Source organism: Botryllus schlosseri, chromosome 12 (genome assembly GCF_051294905.1).
Source record: "Botryllus schlosseri isolate E-star chromosome 12, Bs_hap1, whole genome shotgun sequence".
Classification (NCBI taxonomy): domain Eukaryota; kingdom Metazoa; phylum Chordata; class Ascidiacea; order Stolidobranchia; family Styelidae; genus Botryllus; species Botryllus schlosseri.
The window spans coordinates 4,142,505-4,166,381 of NC_137247.1; the positions used below are offsets into that span (position 1 = coordinate 4,142,505).

Below are 23,877 nucleotides of genomic sequence, written 5' to 3' on the forward strand. Positions count from 1 at the left end.
AAAAGAAGATTGCATAGAAAAGCAAGCGATAAAAATGGGGTGGCATGTCACGGAAGGCGAGATCGATGGGTCAGGTCGTATGGTTCGGTAATCTTGAGGGTGGACTAGTATTCATTTAGTAGAAATTGCTTGTGTTTCGACTTGAATGTGGACAATGAAAAATAAAGACTCGCTCTCTCTCTCTCTCTCTCTCTCTGAATGACATGCTCGTCGACTGTCGGATAGCCGGTGGGATACTGTTCCATACGTCAGGTCCGCCAATGATGTCATTGGGTCCGGCATATTTGATAGAGTGACGATCTTTTGGGTCGATCATATGATAATTGGACGACGTGGACGCGCGTGTGTCGTACTTGTGCGCATTTGATTCTGCGGTAAATAACTCATTGAAATATTTGGGGCAGTGAACGCAGTGGAACTAAAACATGCATGCTAACCATGCCCACAAGATAGCGTATAATGATGAAGCGTCCGGCTTCTTAATTGATCGGTAGGTCGCGGGTTTGATCCCCGGCCGGGTCAGACCAAAGGCCTGATCAATAAAACTGGTATCCATGACTTCCCTGCTTGGCGCCCATGCATTACTGGAATAGTACGGAGGGGTGGTCCAAGACTTAGCAAGCCGTGAAAGGCTATATCTGCAACTTCCTTGTCCAGCGGCATATGCACATCATGCACTCATAGTATGCATATGCACATATCGTGTGTATGTATATCATGAGTCGGTCTATATGCCGCAAAAACATCAAGGACAAAAATAAACAATGTCCTTCCTGATACATAAACTTGGTGATTTCTAGTCACCGCTATAGGCCAAGGTGGGTATCTGATTGAACTACTACTCCAAGTCGTTTCGGTACCCTTATTTCTTCTCATTATATCGCAATCGTGTGCTGAATTGATTTGATAAAAGTTTTAATAAAATGATCATGAAATCACAACTTTTGAAATATACGTTTCCTGATACGTTGGATCCATGCAGAGGTGTGTATAGTAGTTTCTATTTTTAATTTTGATCCTTGAGAATGGAATATCGAATGCAAATGATAACATTCGATATCTCGAGATTTGAGAGCCTGTTTCGCTCTGGTCGTGGACTGACAGGCTATCAAGAAAAGAAGAAACAGTAATCCGACCAACCGCAAATGTTAATGTTGTTACTTGGTTTCAGTATACTGTATTGATCATCAGTCAATATCAATATGTGGTTATTATTATTAAAATGGGACTGAGTCGATTGAGTGTGATAGCCTCATTAACAGGAACAGTCAACACCACCCAAGTTTGCAGTGGGTCGCTTGCGACTCTCTTCACCCACAGATTCGTCTCTTGGAGCAAAGTGGAAAATCATAATCTAAAAATGTGTCTTGCCTTGAACTTGAATAATGTTCAAATACTTTCAGCTTTTCCGAATTGAGTAAAATTAGAATTATAGCTATATACACAGTTTTTCCAGATTAGATTAGAATTAGAGTTACTGTATTTTTTCAACATACATAGGCTGAAGTGTTCCTTTGACCACCTGTATTATACGGACTGACAATTTACAATTTAGCTCTGTCCAGGGTATAGTGTTATCACTGTTATGTGTCACAGTCACATCATCACATGGGGAACATTGGTCCTATAACTCAGGCAGGGCAAAATCTAGTTCATGAGTGATTCGATTCTTAACCAAGTATTACTCATGAGGACATCATAAAGAAATAAAATATAATTTGGTATTTTTCCAACCGCACCTTACTTTGTGACAATGCTGTGAGTTTTGATCACGTCTTTACAGAAAAGTCATTTCCACTAACGTGGATAGCTCTCTACCAGATATTTCATATACTGCGGTATGACCGATTGAGGTGTGCAGTGGGGTTCAAAAAACTCTTCAAATTTCACTGGCTACATGATGAAATTGTTAGGTTGGCTAAAAAAATCGACGCACACAAAATTTTGCTCAATTCCAACCAGTAAAAGTGAAATTCCGGCAGTAAAAAATTTGGACACCAAATTCAACTCAATTCCAACCGCTAGAAGCGAAGTTATTGCAGTATAATAATTTCTAATTCTATGATCCTAAATTAAATAATGAAAGAGTTATACACCGTAAATACTATTTTATTCCCTATATGGAATCTCGGTCCATTTTTTGAAATAAATCCTGCGTGATGAGAGCTTTTTTGTATAGAATAATTAAGCAATTAAACAGAAAATCCTGCGTGACGTTGCCACCAATTCCACTCCGGTTTTATTCAAATCCATGTTTTTCTACTGCAATAACTTCGCTTCTACTGGTTGCTATTGAGCCAAATTTGGTGGGGTCTTCCGAAAATTTGTTTTTTTTGTTTTGTTTTATAAACAATTCAAAGCTTTCTACTGCAAGAACTTTGCTTCTACTGGTTAGAATTGAGCCAAATTTGGTGTCCAGCATCTTATATTACAGTTACTGAAATCATGATCAAGTATTGTTAATTGCGTGCACTGTGAGATATATTACTCAGCGGCGGCTGCCAATACCATGGATTTTGGAAAACTATTCAAGCGATCAAAATCCGTAAAAGAGAAACGAAAGGTTGAACGATTCAACCGTAACCGACACTCGGAAAGGACAGCTCCCAATGACAACGCAACTTCCTCATCATCTAGCTCTCAAAGAAATGGTATCTCGTCAGGTTAGTCTGCATTAGGTTAATTTCAACAATGTAGTAATGTACTGGAGCTTAGGCCTATTGATTTTGTCCGTTGTTTTGGATTGTCTCGTGTTAAAAAATTACTTTATGAACTGGAAGTGTCCGATTTCCACTGTATTCGACACTTGACGACGGACTTGGTTCATTTATTGCATAATGTTTTAAGACTATAATTATTATAGTTACTGTTTTAAAAATGGTGTATAATTTATGTGCATCACTACACAGGTATCTGCTACACCTTACCCCTTCTGCTATAATATTATAATTCTTATGTCCACAACATGCCTTTGTAGACGAGCCGTGTTTGTGGGCACATAGTGTCCATATTGTCTTGCAGGGTAATACCTGGTCACTCGCGCTATTAACTAGCCTAATCGTACAAGTATTTTTGTCGTGAAGTTTTTCCAAGAGAATATCAATACTTTTCAGTGTAGGACTCGCATCAGTTTCGGATTCTCGTGTGATCTTATCGCCATAAAGATTTGATGACTGTTTGAGAGTTTTCCGCGTAAATCAGCGATTGACAACCAGTAGTCCACGAAAAGTTTCTACTCTTTTGGGAAGTGGTGAAGATCACTGATAAAATATTTTTAAAATATTTTAGTGCAGGGATGGGCAAACGTTTTAGCTCGCGGGCCGCATTCAACGGTTGCCTGACATATGAGCATGCGACACAATGGGAAACGACAGTTCAGCATGGAACACATCAGCATGCGTCCCTTCAGATGTGACCTTATAACCCAAAATCTTACCCTAACCGGAAACATAGCCCTGAAATTAACTCATATATATCCTAACCTAAACCGTAACCCTAACCCATCCATAAATCCAACCCTAACCTACCCCTAACCCGTAATTTAACCCACATGCTCATGTGTCGCATGCCAAATTGTTGCATGCCGAATTGTCGCATACTGTAATGTCGCATGATCATCTTAATGCATTCGCTGCCGCATTATATAAAATTAAGAATATAAAGCAAAACGCAATATTGGTATTTGATTATGTAGTGAGGATTTTGAAATAATATATAACTTTTTTAAAAACCAATCAATCATTATGATTTGATGATATTGTTCACGTGTCAGAAATATTGGTGAAGTGTCATAAGCTGCTCAACCTCAATAACTAATTTTCAAAAGTAGCCATCAAAGTCGGTTGTCCCGATTCCTAGAACAGGATGGTGATTTGAATCTGTGAGCAGTGAACCGTTTCTAAATTTGCTGATTCTACGTTTGATTCAACTCCAATGCTGACAGTTTCTTAACCATGTTACCTTTTAATACGCTCCCACTAAAATCTATAGATTTTATAAATATAAATACTTCTACACATACAGAACAAATCGCTTTTTTCAAGTAGGCTACAGCACTTGAAGTGATGAACTTGCTGGAGTGGCCAATGTAGAATTACACTCGTGATCAGAAAGTCATCCTCATTTTGAATTTCTGTGATGTTTAGCAGTTTTGAAACCTTTTAAAATGCATGGAACTCTAGGTTAGGCTGTCGCTCCAGCAAAGAAATAAAATTCTAGCCTACTATAGTAAGAATGTCACATAATTATCGTATAGTGCAGTAATTTTATTAATCTTGAGCCTTTCGCGGGTCGCACAAACCATGTTGCGGGTCTTGTAGTGTATGAGTTGTGCACAATCAAATTTCAATGTTGAACATTTGTGTTTTTAAAGACATGCCTGCAAATATTACTTCATTTTATAACTAGTCCGCAGAGTAAAAAAGAGTTTCTTCGAGGCACATAACTTCAATATTTCAATATACCCAAGAGTTGAGAAAAGGTTGTTCAATATTCTACTCTTGAATCACTTTCTTTCTATCTTGCAGCTGTAAATGGTAACCGAGCAGTTAATCGATGGTCTGGCTCATCGCAAGAATCACACGAGTCAACATCGCAGCCACCACCCCTGCCCCCAAGAAAAGCCACTGCTAATGAATCCTCCAGTGGATATAAAAAACGAAAGTCGTCGCCTGCATTGTTTTCTCATCAAAATCAACTTCAACACCGTGTGCCAAATCCTCTTCCGAAATCGCCGTTGGCTGACGATAGACAGTACCGCTCGGTGGAGACGTTGCTCAGCGATAGCAGTACACCTGATATTGCGGCATTGGTGGTCTCGCAGAATGTAGAGCCACCCTCCTATCAAGGTAAGTGTGGGTGCAACGATTATGCTTGGAAGTTGAGTAATTTTATCCTGGAATGTGATCTATCGACCCCTAGATCAGGGGTTGGCAAATTTTTTATCTTGCGGTCTTCATGAAACATCTGAGTCCATCAAGCGGCTCACTAAAGTGAAGATCGCAATTATTAGCCAAAAGGCATGCTTTTATTACATTATATCAAGTAACCGAAGACATGAAGATCATACATAATATTAAAACAATTTTAATGTTGATTTGATGATAATGCGCATGTGCCCGAAGCATTAACGAGATATAAAAAGCTGGCCGTCCTCAATCAATTCGTCAAAATTAGGGATGAAAGTGGGTTGTGCCGATACTCAGGAGTCAGGATAGGATGTAAATTATAATACACAATGCTGACAGTTTCATGGCCAGCGTGGACGACATCAACGTAATTTACTGTTGCCTCAAACATTTTACCCTGAAATTTCGAATCTAAAATTACAATTTTGATCCGAACCAAGCCATTTCCGTTTTGATTTTCTTGGATGTTTAACAACTAATGTGTTTCAAATGCGTAAGCCCCGAGGTTGGTCTATTGTGCTGACGATAAAATCGGAAAATGCGATTAAGATTATACCTTGATCAACAGCATGGTAAAATATATTATGAAAAGTTTTATCTAATCGCTCTAGTAATTAATTATTTTACTTCCCATTTTTATCAATATATCTATCATGTTTCTGGATGCCTTCAGGGCCGCAGTTTGCCCGCCCCTGCCCTGGATACCATCATATATAACACAGTACATCATTACTGTATCACCTCAACAGGCTCTACTGAATTGGTTATTTTCATACAGACTGTACGCTTGAAAATATCTGAATCAAGTATTAGTTCTAATGATTTGAGTGTAGTCGTGGGAGATGAATTTTGGAGTACTGTATTGGAATTAGACACCACTAATATATAAGAGTAAATATATCAACAAGAATTATAGTTTCTATACTATTTTCCACTGCAGAAAACTGTGAACTTCAATTGGTCGTATACCTGATCACAGTATACAAAACGTAAAAGTTAGTTGAAATCACACATCTGTGGAGTGTGGAGTCATGATCAAGACTCATAGTGAAATGAGATAGGTACGGTCGAAAAAAAATGGCAAATAATATTGAATGTGATATAAAACATGCAGTGTAGCCTAATTATTATTTGTGGACACATAAAAGGTACATATTTCAACTTTCCACATTATTCATAGTGCTCTGATGTCATAGTATGTGATTCTAGAATGCTTGTCTCCACACGAAGCCCAATACCCCTAGTTTTGTTATCATATTTCGGTCGTTGTTTGGTTTGTGATATTCCTCGGAAAATCTGAACTATTCGACCTAATCTAGAAAGCTAATTATCAAGTAGCCTGATTCTAGTACGACAATGTTAAGGGCTGACTTCCCTTGTGCTATCAACCGTGTTGTGATGTTAATATAACCAGGGCAAGCTGTTGCTAATAAGGATGAATTGTGAAATTTTGATTGAAAACAAAACATGATTATTATAGAAATATTTCGAATGGTTTACACCAGTGGTTCCCAACGTGGGCGATATCGCCCCCCAGGGGGCGATTTGGCGATCTAGGGGGGCGAAAATTACGAAGGGGGCGATAGGGGGCGAAAATGGACAAAGGGGGCGACGGGGGGTGAAAATAGCGAAGGGGGCGATAGGGGGGCGATGACGCGTCAAAACGGCTGACCTTTTTTTTTTTTTTTTTTTTTTTTTTTTTTTTAGTCATCCACCTAGCCATTCGGAGAGAAAAAACGTTATTTTCAGCTCTGAGCAGAGAAAGATGACCTTTTTTTTTTTTTTTTTTTAGTCAACCCGCCGGTGATTACAGCCTGTATGCCCAATTATCGGTGCACAAAATTTGGGGGGCGATGATCGGTGTTGACCTTGAAAAGGGGGCGATTGGTCGAAAAAGGTTGGGAACCACTGGTTTACACAGAACTGTGATGCTGCTTAACTGAAATTAACCAAGAAGCATAAGATAATAATAGCAATGTAGCAAATTTTGTATTGCCCGTGTTAATTGAGTTTGAGAATAGATTCACAGCTGTCAAATCATATTCAAAAGAAAATTTACTTGATGGCTGGATAGAATTGGTTTATTATGATAAGTTTAGAGGTATATAATTGGAAAAACTTATTCACAATGGCTCACAATCCAACGTACTGTAACATGATATGATTCCCAATATTGAATAAATAAAACTGCATTTACTGGGGTAATCAAAGCAAATTGCTTCTCTAAGGTGTGGTGATCGGCTGATTGGGATCACTTTTGGTGATAGAACATCGCAAAATACCTGATACCTATGCATGAATGCTTTTCGGTTTCTTTTGATCACTAGCTGGAACTCTAGTGGGGCATGTTTGAAGAATATAGAATTACGGAACGTTAATTGATCACTTCCTGTTAATATTGTGGCCTGGTTGGAAAGTTCAATTTTCAGGTTGCTCACAATGTGCTCCTGTTGCAGCAATGCAGAGATAACAATGACTAATTTTAGAATATTTCATATGTGTGGGTTTCTCTCTCAGTCATATTTCTGGAATTGCTTTTACTATTTTATTGATTGAGAGACTGTCATTCAATTCTTAACATAAAACTGATTCATATTTATGAGCAGATGCAGCTTTTGGGTTTAATGGATATCTTAAAAGTATGCAGAAATGTCTGCTATGTTTTGTGAGTATAGTAATCCTGTCTGACTAATATTTCTTCGTGCTAGATATAATGCCAGCTCCTCAAGTTCCAGCGTACAACAGCGTGTCTCAGGATGACTTGCTGCATCCAGTACAGCCTCAACAGGTACGCAACAGAAAATCGATGCGTCTTGTGACTTGCAATGTCACTAGGCATGTGATAAGCTGCTGCAGTGATGACCAATGCTTATTTTGTCATACCTATGTCGGTAATTCAGTTGCAAAGATACATGCAAATTCATATATATGGGTAATAATATGCCCCACACCTTGTCCTTTTCGGCCTGATCCAATTTTATTGACACGTGTTTACTAATATTGTCTGTGACAGGACATTGGAACTTACTTATACAATACATGGCTGTTTACCCCCACATTATTTTGTATACCTACCATGTACCATCAGCCCTGATCGATAGTACGCACTGACCATATAAATACTCAATTATAATGGACAATGCAGTGTTAAAAAGGTAATACTGCAGCATTGGTTCTCAACCAGGGGTCGTTGAGTCCACTGGAAATTGAGAGAGGAAATGACCTTGTTAAATTTATTTCACATTGGCATGGAGTGAGAGCTTGGAAGCAAAGTCTTAGATTTTTATCAGACTCCACAACTGGGGCTGAGACTGAAGACGGTCCTTAAATTATTCGTCAGATCAGCATAAAATTTATATTTTTTGACTGATTTTCTCGAAATAATTTTTTCGCCGTTGGCGCAATGAACTTATACACTGCGAGTATTAGGTTTGAAATGGTTGCAATAATATGGGGTCCCAAGACCAAGATTTTTAGGGAGCTGTCACAGTCTTAGTAAACCGTGTTTATAGAGCCGTCAATTGTCACATTTAGTATCCGAATGTATATTATTGTGTGCATTGATTATATATTTTGTATATTTTGTGATACGATTGTTGATATGCGATGTTCTTTCCAATTCTCTACTAGTCGCTGACGATTACCCCTGACGAGTGTCAGCCGAAAATATTCGGGTTCATTTCTATATCTACTCAATTGCATATTGAAGTTCTGTGCCTCCAAGAAGCTCATTAATGTGAGTGTAGCATGGAAAATTGTTGGTGTGTGTGTGTGTCCACAAGCTTGATAATTTCCTGAGAGGTCTGTGACTAGTAAAAGGTTAAAAATCATTGAACTATTGATGTGCTAGTATGAAATAATCACGAAATTGGCATTGGTGCCTAACCAGATCACAACAATCAATAAATTGTACATAGTTTGTGGTCCACTAAACTGCTATCACAAAGTCTCATAAGCCATTTAAATGCACTCTCTAGCTTTTCGTATGGTCACATTCTGGTGCTGTTTTCGTTTGACGATTGTTCTGAAGGTGATCTTGTGCCTTAGGACTCGGACACCAGTTGGGATTCTGATTCTGACGATTCGGAAGAGCAGCCTGCTGCAAGAATGAGGGACGAAGCTATTGCTATACCAAAAATGAAAACGCACACTCGAAGTTTATCAAATATTGAACAAAACAAGGTGGGCTCGATTTACGGCAATACGGATAGCCTAGTCAGTATTATGCAATGGATGTTAAAGTACATTAAGAAATATCCTGGCCCAGGTTAAAGTTGTACCCGTACCGGTATGTCGAAGTTCTGTACCTCTTAAGAATTTCTTCTCTGAAACAATAAAACTTTGAATAATAACAACAAGGTAACGCCCTGTTTTGACAGGCCGATGATGAGGTCATTGACGGAGTCAGGAGATTCAGATTTGGTTCCAGGAAGTCCCGTAAAGATAACCACCGCAAAGAGGAATCTCCCACATCGGGTATGGTATGGCTGTGATTCACACTGAAAACTGAAATTGTCGCTGTGATTTATTGGAGCAGAACCAGCCAGTTGTAGTCTTATATATTTTACAGTCCAGTTACATTGCAGATTGCAACTATACAATTTTTGTTATGATTTGTCACTTAATTTCGAATTTAATTCGGCACTTGTTGAATTTGGAACTTGCAATATAGTTACTATTGCACAGATGTTGACTTTGATCTAACTGTGTTTGACTAGACTTTTGGTCGCTGATTCCAAAAATGACAACAATTTTTCTCTATCGCGTCAAGTTATTGAACTGGACATTAGGGCTGTTCTGTTCAAAAATAACTATCGGGGGGGGTTCACCGATAAAATTGTTGGGTTGCCTAAAAAAATGCGCTACACCAAATTTGACTCAATGACAACCAGTAGAAGCCAATTAAAATGTTTTTATTTATTATTAGAGCAAGTTTTTGTTGCAGTTAAATCCGTGGAAAGTTGCATTTATTTTTGAAAAAAGTTGCAGAAGTTGCATTTTGACCACATTTTGCTCGGTTGCCTAAAAAAAAGGTCAATTTTCCGGCTCAGGTCCCGAAATACCAGAAAAGCCTTACTTCGGCGCTGATTTACGGTGTCTCAGTCGAATTTGGCCGTGTATTTCACCAGAATCGAAAATACTTTCATGAAAAATCGTGAAAGTTGCAAAATGTTGCAAAAAGTTGTATGAAAAAAATGAACAAAAGTTATGAAAAGTTGCACTATAAGATTCCTTCAAACAGCTTGAAACAGCATTCTACATATCTTACGAGTATTTAGGAAGCTGCCGGAAGCTGTAAAAAAAGTTGCAAAAACTTTTACAACCTCATGAAGTTGTTAAGTTGTCTACAAATACGAGGCAAAATAAATTTGACACAATTCCAACCCGTAGAAGCGAAGTTATCGAATTTTTCCTAATAATTCTGGGATTTCCCGCCTCCAATGCTATTTTCGAAAATCTAAAACTTTCAAATGCAGTAAGTTCGCTTCTCCCGGTCGGAAGTGAACAAAAATTGTTGCACATCGTTCTTTTAGACAACGTAATAATTTCACAGGGTTGACGGAAATTTGAGAAAAAAATCTTCGATTTTATGAAAATGAATTAAAAAATTTCGATTGGCTCTGTGTCGGCTTCTACCGGTCGGAATGGAGCCAAATTTCGTGTGCAGCGTATTTTTTTAGGCAACCTAACAATTTAATTAGTGAATCTCCGGAATCCGGCGAAAAAAGGTTATTTTTTAACAACCCCGTTGGACATCCACTTTGTGTCATAAGTCGTTTTCGGTAAATATTCATCATCATCTTTTTGTTTTGTGTGGGAATCATGGTTTTGTTCTTTTAACACTGGTTTTGATGCACAGTTAATAGTTATGCATCGGTATTATGTAGTAATGTATTATACGTGTAATGTAATAGAGTTTTGTTCTGTGACCAGGCAAGAAATTGGTGGTTTGCAGAAGGCTTGGTTAGTAAAGGTTTGTAACCAATGGGTTAGGATAGGGGCCGACAAGTGCCGAATTCATTTTAACCTTTCAATTCGCCACAGCAATTTTCATTTTTATTATTTGCCACATTACGCGATATTTTCTTGAAAAAGTAATTACAGATTCGTTTTCCGTGCTTCACAGCGGACAACAGCAGGGTGCACGTGGAATTCCGTTCGGCGAAAGCTTCTCGTTCCGGGCCGAGGCTGAAAGAGGCCCCTCCCCACCTCGAGCAGCATCAAATTCAACGTCGGCATATCATCGAAACGATACTGAACAGCGAGTGCTCCTATATCGAGTCGCTGGAGAGATTGGAACTGCATTACAGGCGAGTCAAACTGGTGACCTTGTGAGAAATTCCCATATTTCCTCAAGGGGGCTTGGTTAAGTAATGTCCCTTGGGGGCGAGAGGGATTTTTCAAGCTATGTATAAGTTGTGCACTAGGGTTATTCAAAAATAACTTGAATATTACTAAAAAAAATTAAATCTTATAATGTTAGTGTCAATCACATGAAATTAGTGAGTTGTCTACAAAAACGCTACACACCAAACTTGGCTCAATTCCAACCAGTGGAACAGAGTTATTGGATGTCAGAATTCCGGGTTTGAAATCAGTATTTACGGTAGCTAGCTCTATATAATTCAGGAATTTCCTACCGTAAATACTAATTTTTTCAAACACAAAATTTTGTATTACAATATCTTCGCTTCTACTGGTTGGAATTGAGCCAGATTTGTTGTGTATCATTTTAAGACAAGTTAACAATTCCATCGGGTGGACAGTAAAATTAGATTTTTTTTATTTTTGTTTAATAAGCTTTGGCCTCTTATTGCATTGCCTCTTACAGGTTTTAATTGAGCTAAATTTGATATGCGTCGTTTTTTAGCCAAACTAACAACTTTTTTGAATAGTCTGTAAAATTTTGGCAACCCTATGGTACATGTATAATTGTACATGTTGTGTGTCAGAATCATACTATAAACATTTTCCGAAAAAAAGACGCTGGAATCCTACAATTTCGCATATTTTACAATCCAGCCTCGTCAACTTATTGCTGACGATTACCCCTGACGAGTGTCAGCCGAAAATAATCGGGTTTATCTCAATATGAATGTATTGTTCAATTCTAATTTCCGCTCACAACATGAACAAAAATTCAGCGTGTAATGTTAATATTGAAGTCCATCACTTGGCACTAGTTAGATTTGGCAGTGCGGTCATGGGTGATGGAAAGTGATCATTGAGATAACGTCGAGCTATTTGTGGTCTGTTTGAAAATTTTTGGCGTCTGTGGGTGCTGAAGTATGTCTGATGGGAACTTAATAGCAAAGCGATTATTGGGCTGGGCTCACCAGGCTCTTACAGTTCAATACAAAATGAATAGACAAACGCAAAAGTTGGGAACTACACTTCGGATTTTGTGTCAGTCGGAGTTACCTGTTTTTTGCTGGAATACAGTTCATGTGGTTGATTGATTGGCGGCTACATTGGTGTGTGTTGGTTAGGGCTGTTCAGAAATAGGTTCCCTGAAAAACGCTGCACACCAGAATTTGTCTTGATTCCAACTTGCAGTTGTTTGAAAATTTTGAATTTATTGTAAAAAATTTGAAAAAAATCAAAAAATTGTCAACCCCATGAAATCATTACGTTGTCTAAAAGAACGGTGGCTGAGAGTTTTTACTCACTTTCAACCGGTAGAAGCGGAAGGTATTGCAGTTGAAAATAGCCTGGGCGGTGGGTAATCACAGGATTATGTATGACGAAATCTAATAACTTTCGTCAAATTTGTTTTACATGGTTTTTGTAGACAGCTCCACAATTTCATGGGGTTGACAGTGAAATTTGAAAAAAAATTTGTAATAAATTCAAAATTCCTATTAGTTGTTATCGAGACGTATTAGATGTGCAGCGTTTTTTGGTAAATGAATTGAAAATTTAATCAGCGAATCCCCGGAATCCAGGGAAAAAGTTATTTTTGGACAACCCTAATGTGTCTGTATCGCGCTGTTTGCGGAAAGATATATTTCGGTGTGTTTTTCTGCAAACACGCAAAACTTCTAGTTTTCACTTGTCGTATCGGAATTAGGCCCAGATGTGCCCGGAACAGTGGTTGTCGCGAAAGTGTCAAAATGTGTGACTAAAAATAATATCGTTTTATAGAATCATCAAAATTTCAAATTTGAATTGCTGTGCCACAGTGCTGCTACTCGGTAGAATAGAGCCAAATTTGGTATGTAGCGTTTTTGAGGCAGCCTGTCTATTTCATCAGAACGCCAATGAAATTTGGTACAAATCGTATTTTCGAACAGTGAAGATTGTCTCGGCATTATATTTTAAAGGTAATATCATGAAACGGAGCATTCAATTTCGGTAATAATTGCGTTTTTTCAAATTCCACACGTCGTTCCTGAAATATTTCTGAAAATCATCAGATCATATTTTCTTATTCGACAGAAAAGCGTTATTGGACGCGCGGCCGCAAATCATCAGCCCCGACACTGTCGATAAGATATTTTATAAGATCGAAGAGATACTGGAGTGCCATCGGCTGTTTCAAATTGCTCTCGCCGCTGTTGTCGAGGATTGGGACGTACATGAAGAGATCGGAAACACTTTTGTAGCTTGCGTGAGTATCTCTTACCTGTCGCATTAGTGAGATTTTAGTATAGTCGATACTAAAGTGTAGTAGCTTACTCTAGCGTAGTGGTTTTCAACCGTAAGTCTGCTTACAACTAACTTATGCGACTTACAAGCAATTACTGGAAACTTCAATTTCACTTAAGCTTTAGCTGGGGTCGCACAGGCTGTGATTTAATTTAGCCTGAATTCCCTCAATTACGTCTTGAATAAATGTAGGTTCAGCAAGCCTGTTATTGAATGCGAATGTGACCTATCGAATATTTTACTACTAAGATTTCGTAGGCGGATTTGAAATGGTTATTCCTGGGATTCGGTGTCTAATTAGTAGGGCAAGATTTTGCAACTTTTTCACTGCTCCGGCAACTTTTTAAATACTCGGAATTTATGCGGTATGATATTTTAAGCTGTTTGTAGGAAGTTTAATGTGGAAACGTTTTCATGCAATTTGTACTGCAGCTTTTATCAGTTACTACGCAAAATGTAGAAGCGTGATTTGAATAAAACATGCTGTAAAACTTGTTCTAGTATGGTTCTATTCCCTTTGATTTGCATAGCAAAGCGTTATGAGGTGGATTAGCTGTGTCTCCTTGTTATCTATGACACAACAGCTCTGTTTTAGAAAACTTGTGCATGAATGCAACTTTTCGTTGCAAGTTTTGATAAAATTGAATGCAACTTTCTCGCGATTTTTGTGCAACAAAACTTGCACTGCTAATTGGTGCACGATTCAAAATGCTGAATAATGCGTGTGCTGTACCGAAACCTTGTACTGCAGTCTTGATTATATGTGTGGCTGCGATTTTGTCGAACTTACATTGTGTCGAAAATCCATTTTTATTGCTTGTAATAATATCAGAGGCTACCGAATTTTGTGTTTAATGGGGCACTGCACTCTAAAAATGATGCGTTCTCAAATTGAAGGGCAAAACGAAAAAGGAAATTTTGGGCCGCAGCCTTTTTCTTCAGAACGCCACCGTAATGGCAGATTGTGAACGACGCCCTCTTTTGTCAGTTCTCAAAGTCGATGGTGCTGGAGTGCTACAGTAAATACATCAACAATTTCACGACCGCCATCGAACTGGTGGGCAAGAACAGCCGACAGAAGCCCCAGTTTGACACGTTCCTGCAACGGAGGCAAGCCGAGGGCAAGGATCGTCTGAGTCTGCTCGGTCTGATGCTGAAGCCCGTGCAAAGGTTTCCGCAATTTATCATGTTGGTGCAGGTGAGATTTTAGTCTGTCAAGTTTATAAAAGTTATTACTAGGACGCTTTTATCGACATTTCGAAATTTTGAAATAATTTGGCAATCTACATTTGTTTGTATCGTAGATGTTTGCACTGTCTGCTAATTGTGAATCATAAACGGTCAAATGAAACAAATAGGTTGACGTGGTGTTACGCTCAGTGTACCGCAATATCCTAAACTGAAGCAAGACCGCGTGGCATTGGTTCTAATATCAAGGATCGCATGAGGAATAATTGTGATGTAGACAACATTGTCAGAATTTCAGTGTATGCATAACTTCAGTGTTGTCAGCCAACTACTGCTGCTGCTTTCTTTCTCCATTCTTGGCGAGCTACTTGGCAAGGACAGGCACTTTCTACCCAAGAATGTATCAAAGTATCTTTCGCTGAATTACAACAAATTTTAAATATTTCTACCATAATGCGTGATGTAACTACTGGAGTTCTTCATAGTTCCCGATTTCGTCAAAATAAAGTTTTTTTCATGTAAAAATTTGTCAGTTATAAGTCGAAAAGGTTTTTCCAGGCCAAACTAGCCTGCTTCGTAAGGTCAGACATTTCCAAACAGAAATGAAGATAAGTAGTACAAGTCTGACATTATGTGCAAAAACAACTAATTTACATACGTGAGGTCAAAATTTTGTCAAAATTGAGTTTTTTAAAGTAAAAAATCGTCAAAATTTGGATTTTTTAGGTCAAAATATCCGTTTTATAGGTTTAAAAAATCGCCTTAGTTATTACCATTACATGCATGCTGTTAACACACGTTGTAACGATGTCGTAAATTTTTATCTCTATCAGGACCTGTTGAAAAACACCCCGTCCAGCCACGTTGACAGCCTGCCGCTCCAGCTGGCCCTGACCGAGCTGGAGACGCTGGCCGGGAATCTGGACCGGTGCCGGGCTGAATCGGAAGAGAAATCGGACATGGTCAAGCTAATCAACTCAAGCAATATACGACTTACGTCGCCTTTCACAAAAGGCGGACATCACCGTCGACTTTTGAAAAAAGGTAATTATTATTGTTTGTATACCATTGTGTAATAGTATATAGTAGGCCTATAGTATAATATACTTTAAATATAGGCCTACTTTACGACTGCTGATATGCATTGTTCTTTTCAATTCTCTACTAGTTGCTGACGAGTGCCAGCCGAAAATATGCGGGTTTATTTCAATATGGATATACTATTCAAGTGCATATTAGGGGTGTTCAAAAATGACTTTTTCCTCAAATCATACTGGCTACTTGATAAAATTGTTAGGTTACCTAATTTAAGCCTACACATCAAATTTGGTTCAATTCCACCCAGTAGCCGCATTGCTACAGGAGAAGAAAGTTTCTATTTATTACAGTAGGCCTATATAAAAATATATAACAAAAAATTTGAAAAATTTCTGTTCACCCAATGAAAGTAATCAGATTAATTAGAACTGGAAATGGTCTCAAAACATCGCTCCTTGACTACCTTGTAGAGACATTTTCTCAGTCACCGCCTTTGGAATCCAATACTGTTTTACGATCGTGATTAAGCTTCTACAAAATCTGTTAAAATATCACTCAGCAAGATTATCTTCTGCTGTGCTGATTTCGCATAGCATACACAAGTTAATGACAATAAGTCACCTTCAATTGAGTTTGTTCATTTATTGATTTGTGTTTTATATCATAATACTATCATCCTGTCTAATGAGTTCAGCCTCTTCATTTTTACACGCTTCGATGCGTTAGCAATAAATTTTCATATATTCCCATAACCTATATTCATATATTGGCATGAATATATTGAGATTGCGATAAATTTTCCATGAGCTCGTACATGTTATATCACGGTACTCATCATTTAAGGTAAATTTTGAAATGTGCGGTTTGGTTTTTACAGAATCCCTTCGAGAACTGGCGTTTGACGAATCGGGAACAATAGAAAAAGACAAAGAAACGTTCATTATTTTAACTAGCGACCTGTTGATAAGTTGTAGCGGACCGAACAGGTACCTGTTTGGCATTTATGATGTTTGTATGATCTTCATATTGCTGTTATCTATGCGTGATATTGATTCCTTGTTCGCCTCTACCACCAGGCGCGTAGCCAGGGGGGTCCAAACCCCCTCCTTTAGAAACGCGAAACCCCGACCTTTTCAAATGACCGCTCTGACGCTAATACTCTATTGCAATTCAATTAGTCGTATTATCACGATCTCCCGCTGAGATGATTGCAAAATCAGGTCATTCATTGTCGCGCGTTCGGCAATCGTTGCTAGCCTGATTTACCGCGTCTCCAACAAGCCTAATTCCGCTGGCTTGAATAATCGCATCTGCAATAGGCCCTGTGCGCTCGATATCGTCGCTGGCCTACACAATCGCATCTGCAATAGGCCTAGTACGTAAGATATCGCTAGCCTAACTACCGCGTCTTTGGCCTACCATTCTTTAACTCCTATTTCTCGATGGCTTGGATAAAATGCTATCAAGTTTATGCTGATTAGCGATTGTGATTAAAGAGTGACATCTCGTAACTGAATGACATCGAATGTCCGCAATCATGTGCGACGCGTGCGTACATGCATTATTGATTTCCACTAGTCTTGAGTTATAGTCCAGTAGGCTTGAATTATAAAAGAGGTAAGGTTTGAACCACCTGAAATCGGCGTCATTATAGCACATATTCCATAAAAACTCGTACATTTTTACTTGCGCAAATCGTCGCCGAGGCTACGTAAGACGTAGGGCGTATTTAGTTGTTGGACGCGTTGAGAAGCGCGTGTATTCAAATGTTCGACGCGTGCGTATTTCATTGTTCACGACAGATCAGGGGAGTCGCTAATTAAGAGCACATTCGGACTCGTCGACAAGCTTATCTACGCCTATAATCGCCAACACGGGGATGTTGTATAATCGTTATTTACGCATCGCACGTACTTAACCCTAATGGATTGATGCTTCATTACTAAATTTGGAATAAACGAACCCCCCCCCCTTATTTTTCGGCTGGCTACGCGCCTACATAAACCTATCTCCACATGGTGGGATTCAAATTTTTTGTTTCTTCTATCTGTAAAGCTTCAATTTTCAGTCGGTTTGGTTACAAAAAGTTCGATTTTTCGGCTAAAAAATATTGTCGTTATATATACGGCAGAACCTCATTTTACAAAGATAAATAGAAGGTAGTGCAACGGCACTGACTCAACCACTCTGATATTAGTAAAGTCGGATTATCAATTTCAAGAACGTCATATTTAGTGATGGGACTGTTAATATACGAAGTTCTTTTGTCATCTACTGGCTGATGGCGAGTACCCCTGACGAGTATCAGCCGTAAATATTCGGGCTTTTTTTCAATATGAATATATGATTCAATTGTAAGTTCAAGTTGTGTTCCCCCGAAAGTCTCCTGAAAACTGCATGGTCCACAGCAGGGTTGTAACACTCGATACGAGTCGGACTCGAGTCTTGAATGACTCAAGTCATTTTTTCAAATGCGTAAAATGACTCGAGTCGAATCAATCAAGTCACACACTAGGACAGCCAAGACAGAAATTTCATTGTAACTTCGAAGAATAGTAAAGTCACCAGATTGTCGGTATTTCGTCTATCAGTCCTGATGCTAGGGGAATAGGGCCAGAAACTGTTAGGACTGACGAAAATGACCATATTATGAATGCGAGCCATCCTATACCAACCTTGCGACTTGGTTACAACCCTGCTCCTCAGAATTTTCGCGCAAGATTTGTTTGATTTTTCGGAATCGAAACTTCATATGTTCTTTTCAGACGACAGCAGGGCCTGTCTACGTTCCGCGACCTTTATAAACTACGGTGGTGTACGTCGCTGGCCGACCTGGACATTCAGTATCACGAAGACTCGAGCGCGTCCATCGAAATAGCAAAGATTAATAATGACATTGTGATGTTAAAATCGATAGGTAAGTCATTGAAAGCACGCTAATTGTGGATTTCAATAAAATCAATAAAATGGTATTAAAGGTGACCAATTCTTTTATTATTAATTATAGGTGTGCCCACCGTAAATCCTATTTCATTCAAATCCAAATTTTTCGAGGCCAATAACTCCGCTTCCACGGGTTGGAATTGAACCAAATTTGGTGAACATCGTCTCTATAGACAACCTAACACTTTCATGGGGTGAACAGAAAATTTTGAAATTTTTGTTCATTTATTTTTATAAAATAAATAGAAACTTTCTCCTGTAGCAGTGCGGCCACCGGCTGGAATTGAACCAAATTTGGTGTGTGGGCTTAAATTAGGTAACCTAACAATTTTATCAAGTAGCCAGTACGATTTGAGCAAAAAAGTCATTTTTCAACACCCCTAGTGGTCATACTTTTGTTCAAAAATAACTATTTTGTATCGATTCCGGGGATAAACTGATTAAATTGTTAGGTTGCCTTAAAAACAACGCACCAAATTTGGCTCGATTTCCACCGGCTGGTGAACGCGCGGGAGTTTGAAAATTTTGAATTTATTCTAAAAAAACATCGAACATCTTCAAATGTTAGTGTCAACGCCATGAAATTATTGAGCTGTCTACGAAAACGGGGCAAAACAAATTTGACGCAATTCCAAAACGTAGAAGCGAAGTTATTTGAGTTTTTCATTCATAATTTCGGGATTACCCACCGTCCAGGCTATTTTTGTGAATCCGAAATTTTCAACTGCGACACCTTCGGCTGTACCAGTTGAAAGTAAGCAAAAATGGTTAAGCATCCATCTTTTTCACAACTTGACAATTTCACGGGGTTGACAGTAAAGCCTAGTGCACATTTGCGTAAATCGTACGCGCGTACGATTTTCACTCTCTCACTAAGTTGGCCAAAACGAGAGGTTACGTCATCGCTGAAGGAAAAGTGAGAATAAATGTAGCGCTGCGCCGCATGCTGTCGCTGCCGAGTGTCAGCAACGCAACAATCAAAATCACAGACCATGAAATTCGCATTGTACCAATGGCAACAGTAAGATACTTTGAAGTATACGGTACTATAATAGCAACGCAATTTGTAAATAAACAGTAAACCTATTTTATGCAGACGAAAAGATTTACACGCACTAATGAGAAAAATGTAGGTTATCAAGGAAATCTTTTCGTCTGCATAAAATAGGTTTGTCCAACTGAATAATAGTAGACTCCAACACTTTTAAATGAAACAAAGATCTGCCACGCGCAATGACAGTAAAGATATTGTCATTATAGTGCTGTGCACTGGCGAGGTTTTCACTCAGATGCTGACCAATTGATGAAGCATATGCTTGGTAATCGTCATAGCAGTCTGTTATGGCAGCCAATTTCCACTGACATGCGAGCTCCGTGCGATCATTTGCGCATGTTTTTGGCCGAATCAGTTAAGGCATATGCTGCTTAATACGCTTAAACAATCTTATCACAGTGGCACTTGTATTGATAGACAACATTGCTTGCATTAAAGGCAGGAAGTACATATTTTCGAGAGTTGGGCAACAATAGGCTTACCATATATTGGTAATGTAAAAAGAGGACACTTTTTCAGAAATTTCAGACATGCAAAACTGGAGAAGAATTCTCAAAAACCGGTAATTTTTCCCACTTCGTGATCGGTTGACTAAAAAAAAAAAAAGGTCTTCACTTCCGCTCAGAGCTCAAAATAACGTTTTTCTCTCCACATTGCCAGGTGGATGACTAAAAAAAATAAAAGGTCTTCTTTTCGCTCAGAGCTAAAATCGCCGTTTTTCCCTCCGAAATACCCGCCGGAGCTTCACTTCTGCGCTAATTTGCGGCATATCACTCGCAATTTCCTCTAAATCTGACCTAAATTTTCAAAAAAGAGGACAAAATCTCAAAAAAGAGGACAAAAGGGCGTCCTCCGAGGACACTTTCGAAAAAGTCGAAAAAGAGGACAAATCCTCTTAAAAGAGGACGTATGGTAAGTCTAGGCAACAAGGATTTCGTCCTGAACACCACATGCGTGTTAACGCTGAAATAACAACGGTGAACAGCCGATTTAATAAGCTTTTCAAAACGGTTAGACACGTTACCTAGCCAAGGTAGGTGTAAAAATGCCGGGCATTTTTCTGGACCATATTTGGGAGCTATATCTGATTGGGAGCTTGGCAAGTCAACAATACGCGCGTACGAATCGCTCTCTCCGCGTAAGGTCTTCGTAATGCCCGCGTAAAAACCGAGAGAAAAGAGGCTCTTTACGCGACGAGCAGACGAGAGAAGAGCAGAGAAAGGAAAGAAACTACCAAAATACTTTACGCGTCCAGTACGCGCATTCGAATTACGCAAATGTGCACTACGCTTAAAACTTGTAACAGTTTTTAATTTATTTAAAATAAATTCAAAAATGCGCACCCAATTTGGCTCGATTCCAACTGCGACCGGAATCACAGTAATTAGCCGTCTGATTATTGTACTTTTGGTATTTCGCGACGAAAAGAAAGTACGGTAATTTTTGTCCCGCTGTTTTTCAGGAGACATGATAAGAAAACTGCAATCGTCGTGCCCGTTGCTGACCATCGACAACGTAAATGCCTCAATTCATTCCCTGACCGCGAAGGCCGAGGAATGTAGCAAGAACGCGTTGCAGAGCGGTGCCACCTCGCTGACAGTCAGTTTTCCGCATAAGTACGTCGCCCGGTATTTCCGAACCTTCACTAACCTTATGAACCCTCACGCTGTGACCGACGCACATCAAGCATAGCGATCGCTAGGGCAGTAAAAAGTTGCATTTCTTCACGAAGTTCCACTAAAAAGTTGCATTTATGGACAAGTTCCTTGGAATTATTAGGGTATAAGACACTATCCAAGCCACTCTAGCAAAACTCTGTCAGCGACTTCAACAAAATCGATAGCCTGAAAAAATTGACCCGGTGAGAATAGAAAATGACCTCACATTTAGACGGCAGTGAAATAATCGAGCGATCTATTTACACATAGTGCCAAATGTTTCCTGTGAAAAGTTGATTGCGTGAAATATCGAAAAAACTTGCAGAAAGTTCCATGAAAAAACGGAGAAAAGTTGCAATATAAGAATCCGCCAAACAGCTTAAAACACCATACTGCATAACTTCCGAGTATTTAGGAAGCTGTAAAAAAGTTGTAAAAGTTGCAAAAACTTCCCCTACCAATTTTAAATTCCACATATTGCGTTTCTTGGTCTTTTATCGTTGTCTTAGGAATATTATTATCTAAAAGTGCTGGAGTCTACTATTATTCTGTTGAACAAACCTATTTTATGTAGACAAAAAGATTTCCTCTATAACAGTGGTTCCCAACGTGGGCGATATCGCCCCCCAGGGGGCGATTTGGCGGTCTAAGGGGGCGAAAATAACGAAGGGGGCGATAGGGGGGCGAAAACGGACGAAGGGGGCGATAGGGGGCGAAAACAACGAATGGGGGCGATAGGGGGAGATGGTGCGTTAAAACGGCTATATTGGAGTCGGGACCGTAACTACCGCACCCCAAACCCACCAAATAGGGGGTGGGGGCCCGAAATCGAAGGAAGCGCAAAATTATTTGGTGAATTAGCATGAATGATAAAGTAATTTTTTAGAAATCCATGCGACTTTTTCAACAATTTTTCGCGCTGAGCGCGATTTACTATTTTCATGTATCTTGATGTTGGGGTCCTCGTCACCCAACAAAAATACGCATGATTTATGGAAATGGGAGACTTCGGCGTCAGCCATTACTGCGCCACGATCGCACCAAGACATATGAAGTTAGAGGCCATGTAACATGCGCCTTCGAGAAGTGTGCCAGAACGATCAGCAGCGAGAAGATCTTGTCCGAAAAGGAATGCCCTTGTGCTGAATGAAAACATCGATATGTATACATATATGTTTAATTGTCCATAGGCGCCTCGATGGCTGGCGTCGAATGTTCCTGTCCTGGCGACCTAAACCCTACAGGACAAATGCCATCCAGCAAGGAAAACAATATTTGCCAGTAAAGAAATACTAATATGAAATCATGTGCATATTTTAGTTTGGTAAGTTTTGACGATTTCTATATCCTCTGACATAGGAGATATCGGAGGTCACGAAATAGCATCATGTAAAGAAGTCAATATAACAACGATTCCGCCCGAATATGATGAATTATTATTTAGGGGTCCTACCTTTTCCAACATACCACATCCACCATTGACCGATTAAAACATGAATTATATGAATTTGTCGCGCTTCGCGCGTTTAGGCGGAATACGGTGACTCACCAAACAGTACATGAAATAGGGTATAGCTGATATTTAGCGACAAAGGCCCACTGGCTGAGGGGAGTCTGGGGCTTGGTTTATCACGCTATGGGGCCAATTGGGGGGGGTGGTTGCTGAAGAAGTGCTGTTTTTCGGTTCCCAATATTTGGGGGGCGATGATCGGTGTGGAGCTTCAAAAGGGGGCGATGAGTCGAAAAAGGTTGGGAACCACTGCTCTATAACTTACAAATTTCTCATTAGTGCATGTCTTTCGTGCATGTAACTGTTCATTTACGAATTGCGTTGCTACTATAGTAACGTATGTCCGTATACTTGATAGTTTGTTATTGTTGCCATTGGTACAATGCGAATTTCATGGTTTGTGATTTTGATTGCTGCGTCATACTTTGCCTTTTTGGTTTTGCTTTTAAATCTGTTTAAATCCCTTTAGTGTGCCGTTAACTCTTGAAAAGAGGCACCCGAAAAGTCTTCGACTTGATAAATATTGATATACAATGGATATTGTATTGAAAGCTATATTCAAGTTCTGTACCACGAACCAGCTATTTAAATATTATTATTATCGGATATTTGTATTATTCTAAATACACTTGTCTCTAAAGGCCCAATACGCTACGGTCTATACCAGAACAGTGGTTATAAGCTTTACTAACGCTTGCGCTTATCTGCAAGCATTCAGCGAACCCCAAATTTCCCCGCTAGTCGCAACATCAAAAATCCACAGAATTTTGAAACAAAGGATTTTTTATCCCAACAAGCGTTATTCAGAAAAAAAAATTTCGTCACAAAATTTTCAATTCATCTCAATTTCTGGGATAGCCCATTACTATGAGCCGCAGATACAATCATTACCACTAAGCTGGCCCTGGCCCCACTTCAGGATTTTTGAAG

At 39.2% G+C, this 23,877-nt stretch overlaps 1 protein-coding gene across 1 annotated transcript in view; it reads left to right on the forward strand.

Annotated features, from left to right (window-relative positions):
- Positions 1-1,057: 1,057 nt before the first annotated feature.
- LOC145452935 (rho guanine nucleotide exchange factor 10-like) overlaps positions 1,058-23,877 on the forward strand; it is a 35,008-nt gene continuing 12,188 nt past the window's right edge. Inside the window, exons 1-12 of the mRNA XM_080331066.1 lie at positions 1,058-2,663; positions 4,527-4,847; positions 7,616-7,695; positions 8,955-9,089; positions 9,287-9,383; positions 11,035-11,218; positions 13,347-13,518; positions 14,545-14,754; positions 15,578-15,788; positions 16,660-16,768; positions 18,548-18,699; positions 21,242-21,395. Coding sequence (XP_080187192.1) covers positions 2,510-2,663; positions 4,527-4,847; positions 7,616-7,695; positions 8,955-9,089; positions 9,287-9,383; positions 11,035-11,218; positions 13,347-13,518; positions 14,545-14,754; positions 15,578-15,788; positions 16,660-16,768; positions 18,548-18,699; positions 21,242-21,395 — 1,979 coding nt within the window. The 5' untranslated portion in view covers positions 1,058-2,509. The remainder of the gene's footprint in view (positions 2,664-4,526; positions 4,848-7,615; positions 7,696-8,954; positions 9,090-9,286; positions 9,384-11,034; positions 11,219-13,346; positions 13,519-14,544; positions 14,755-15,577; positions 15,789-16,659; positions 16,769-18,547; positions 18,700-21,241; positions 21,396-23,877) is intronic.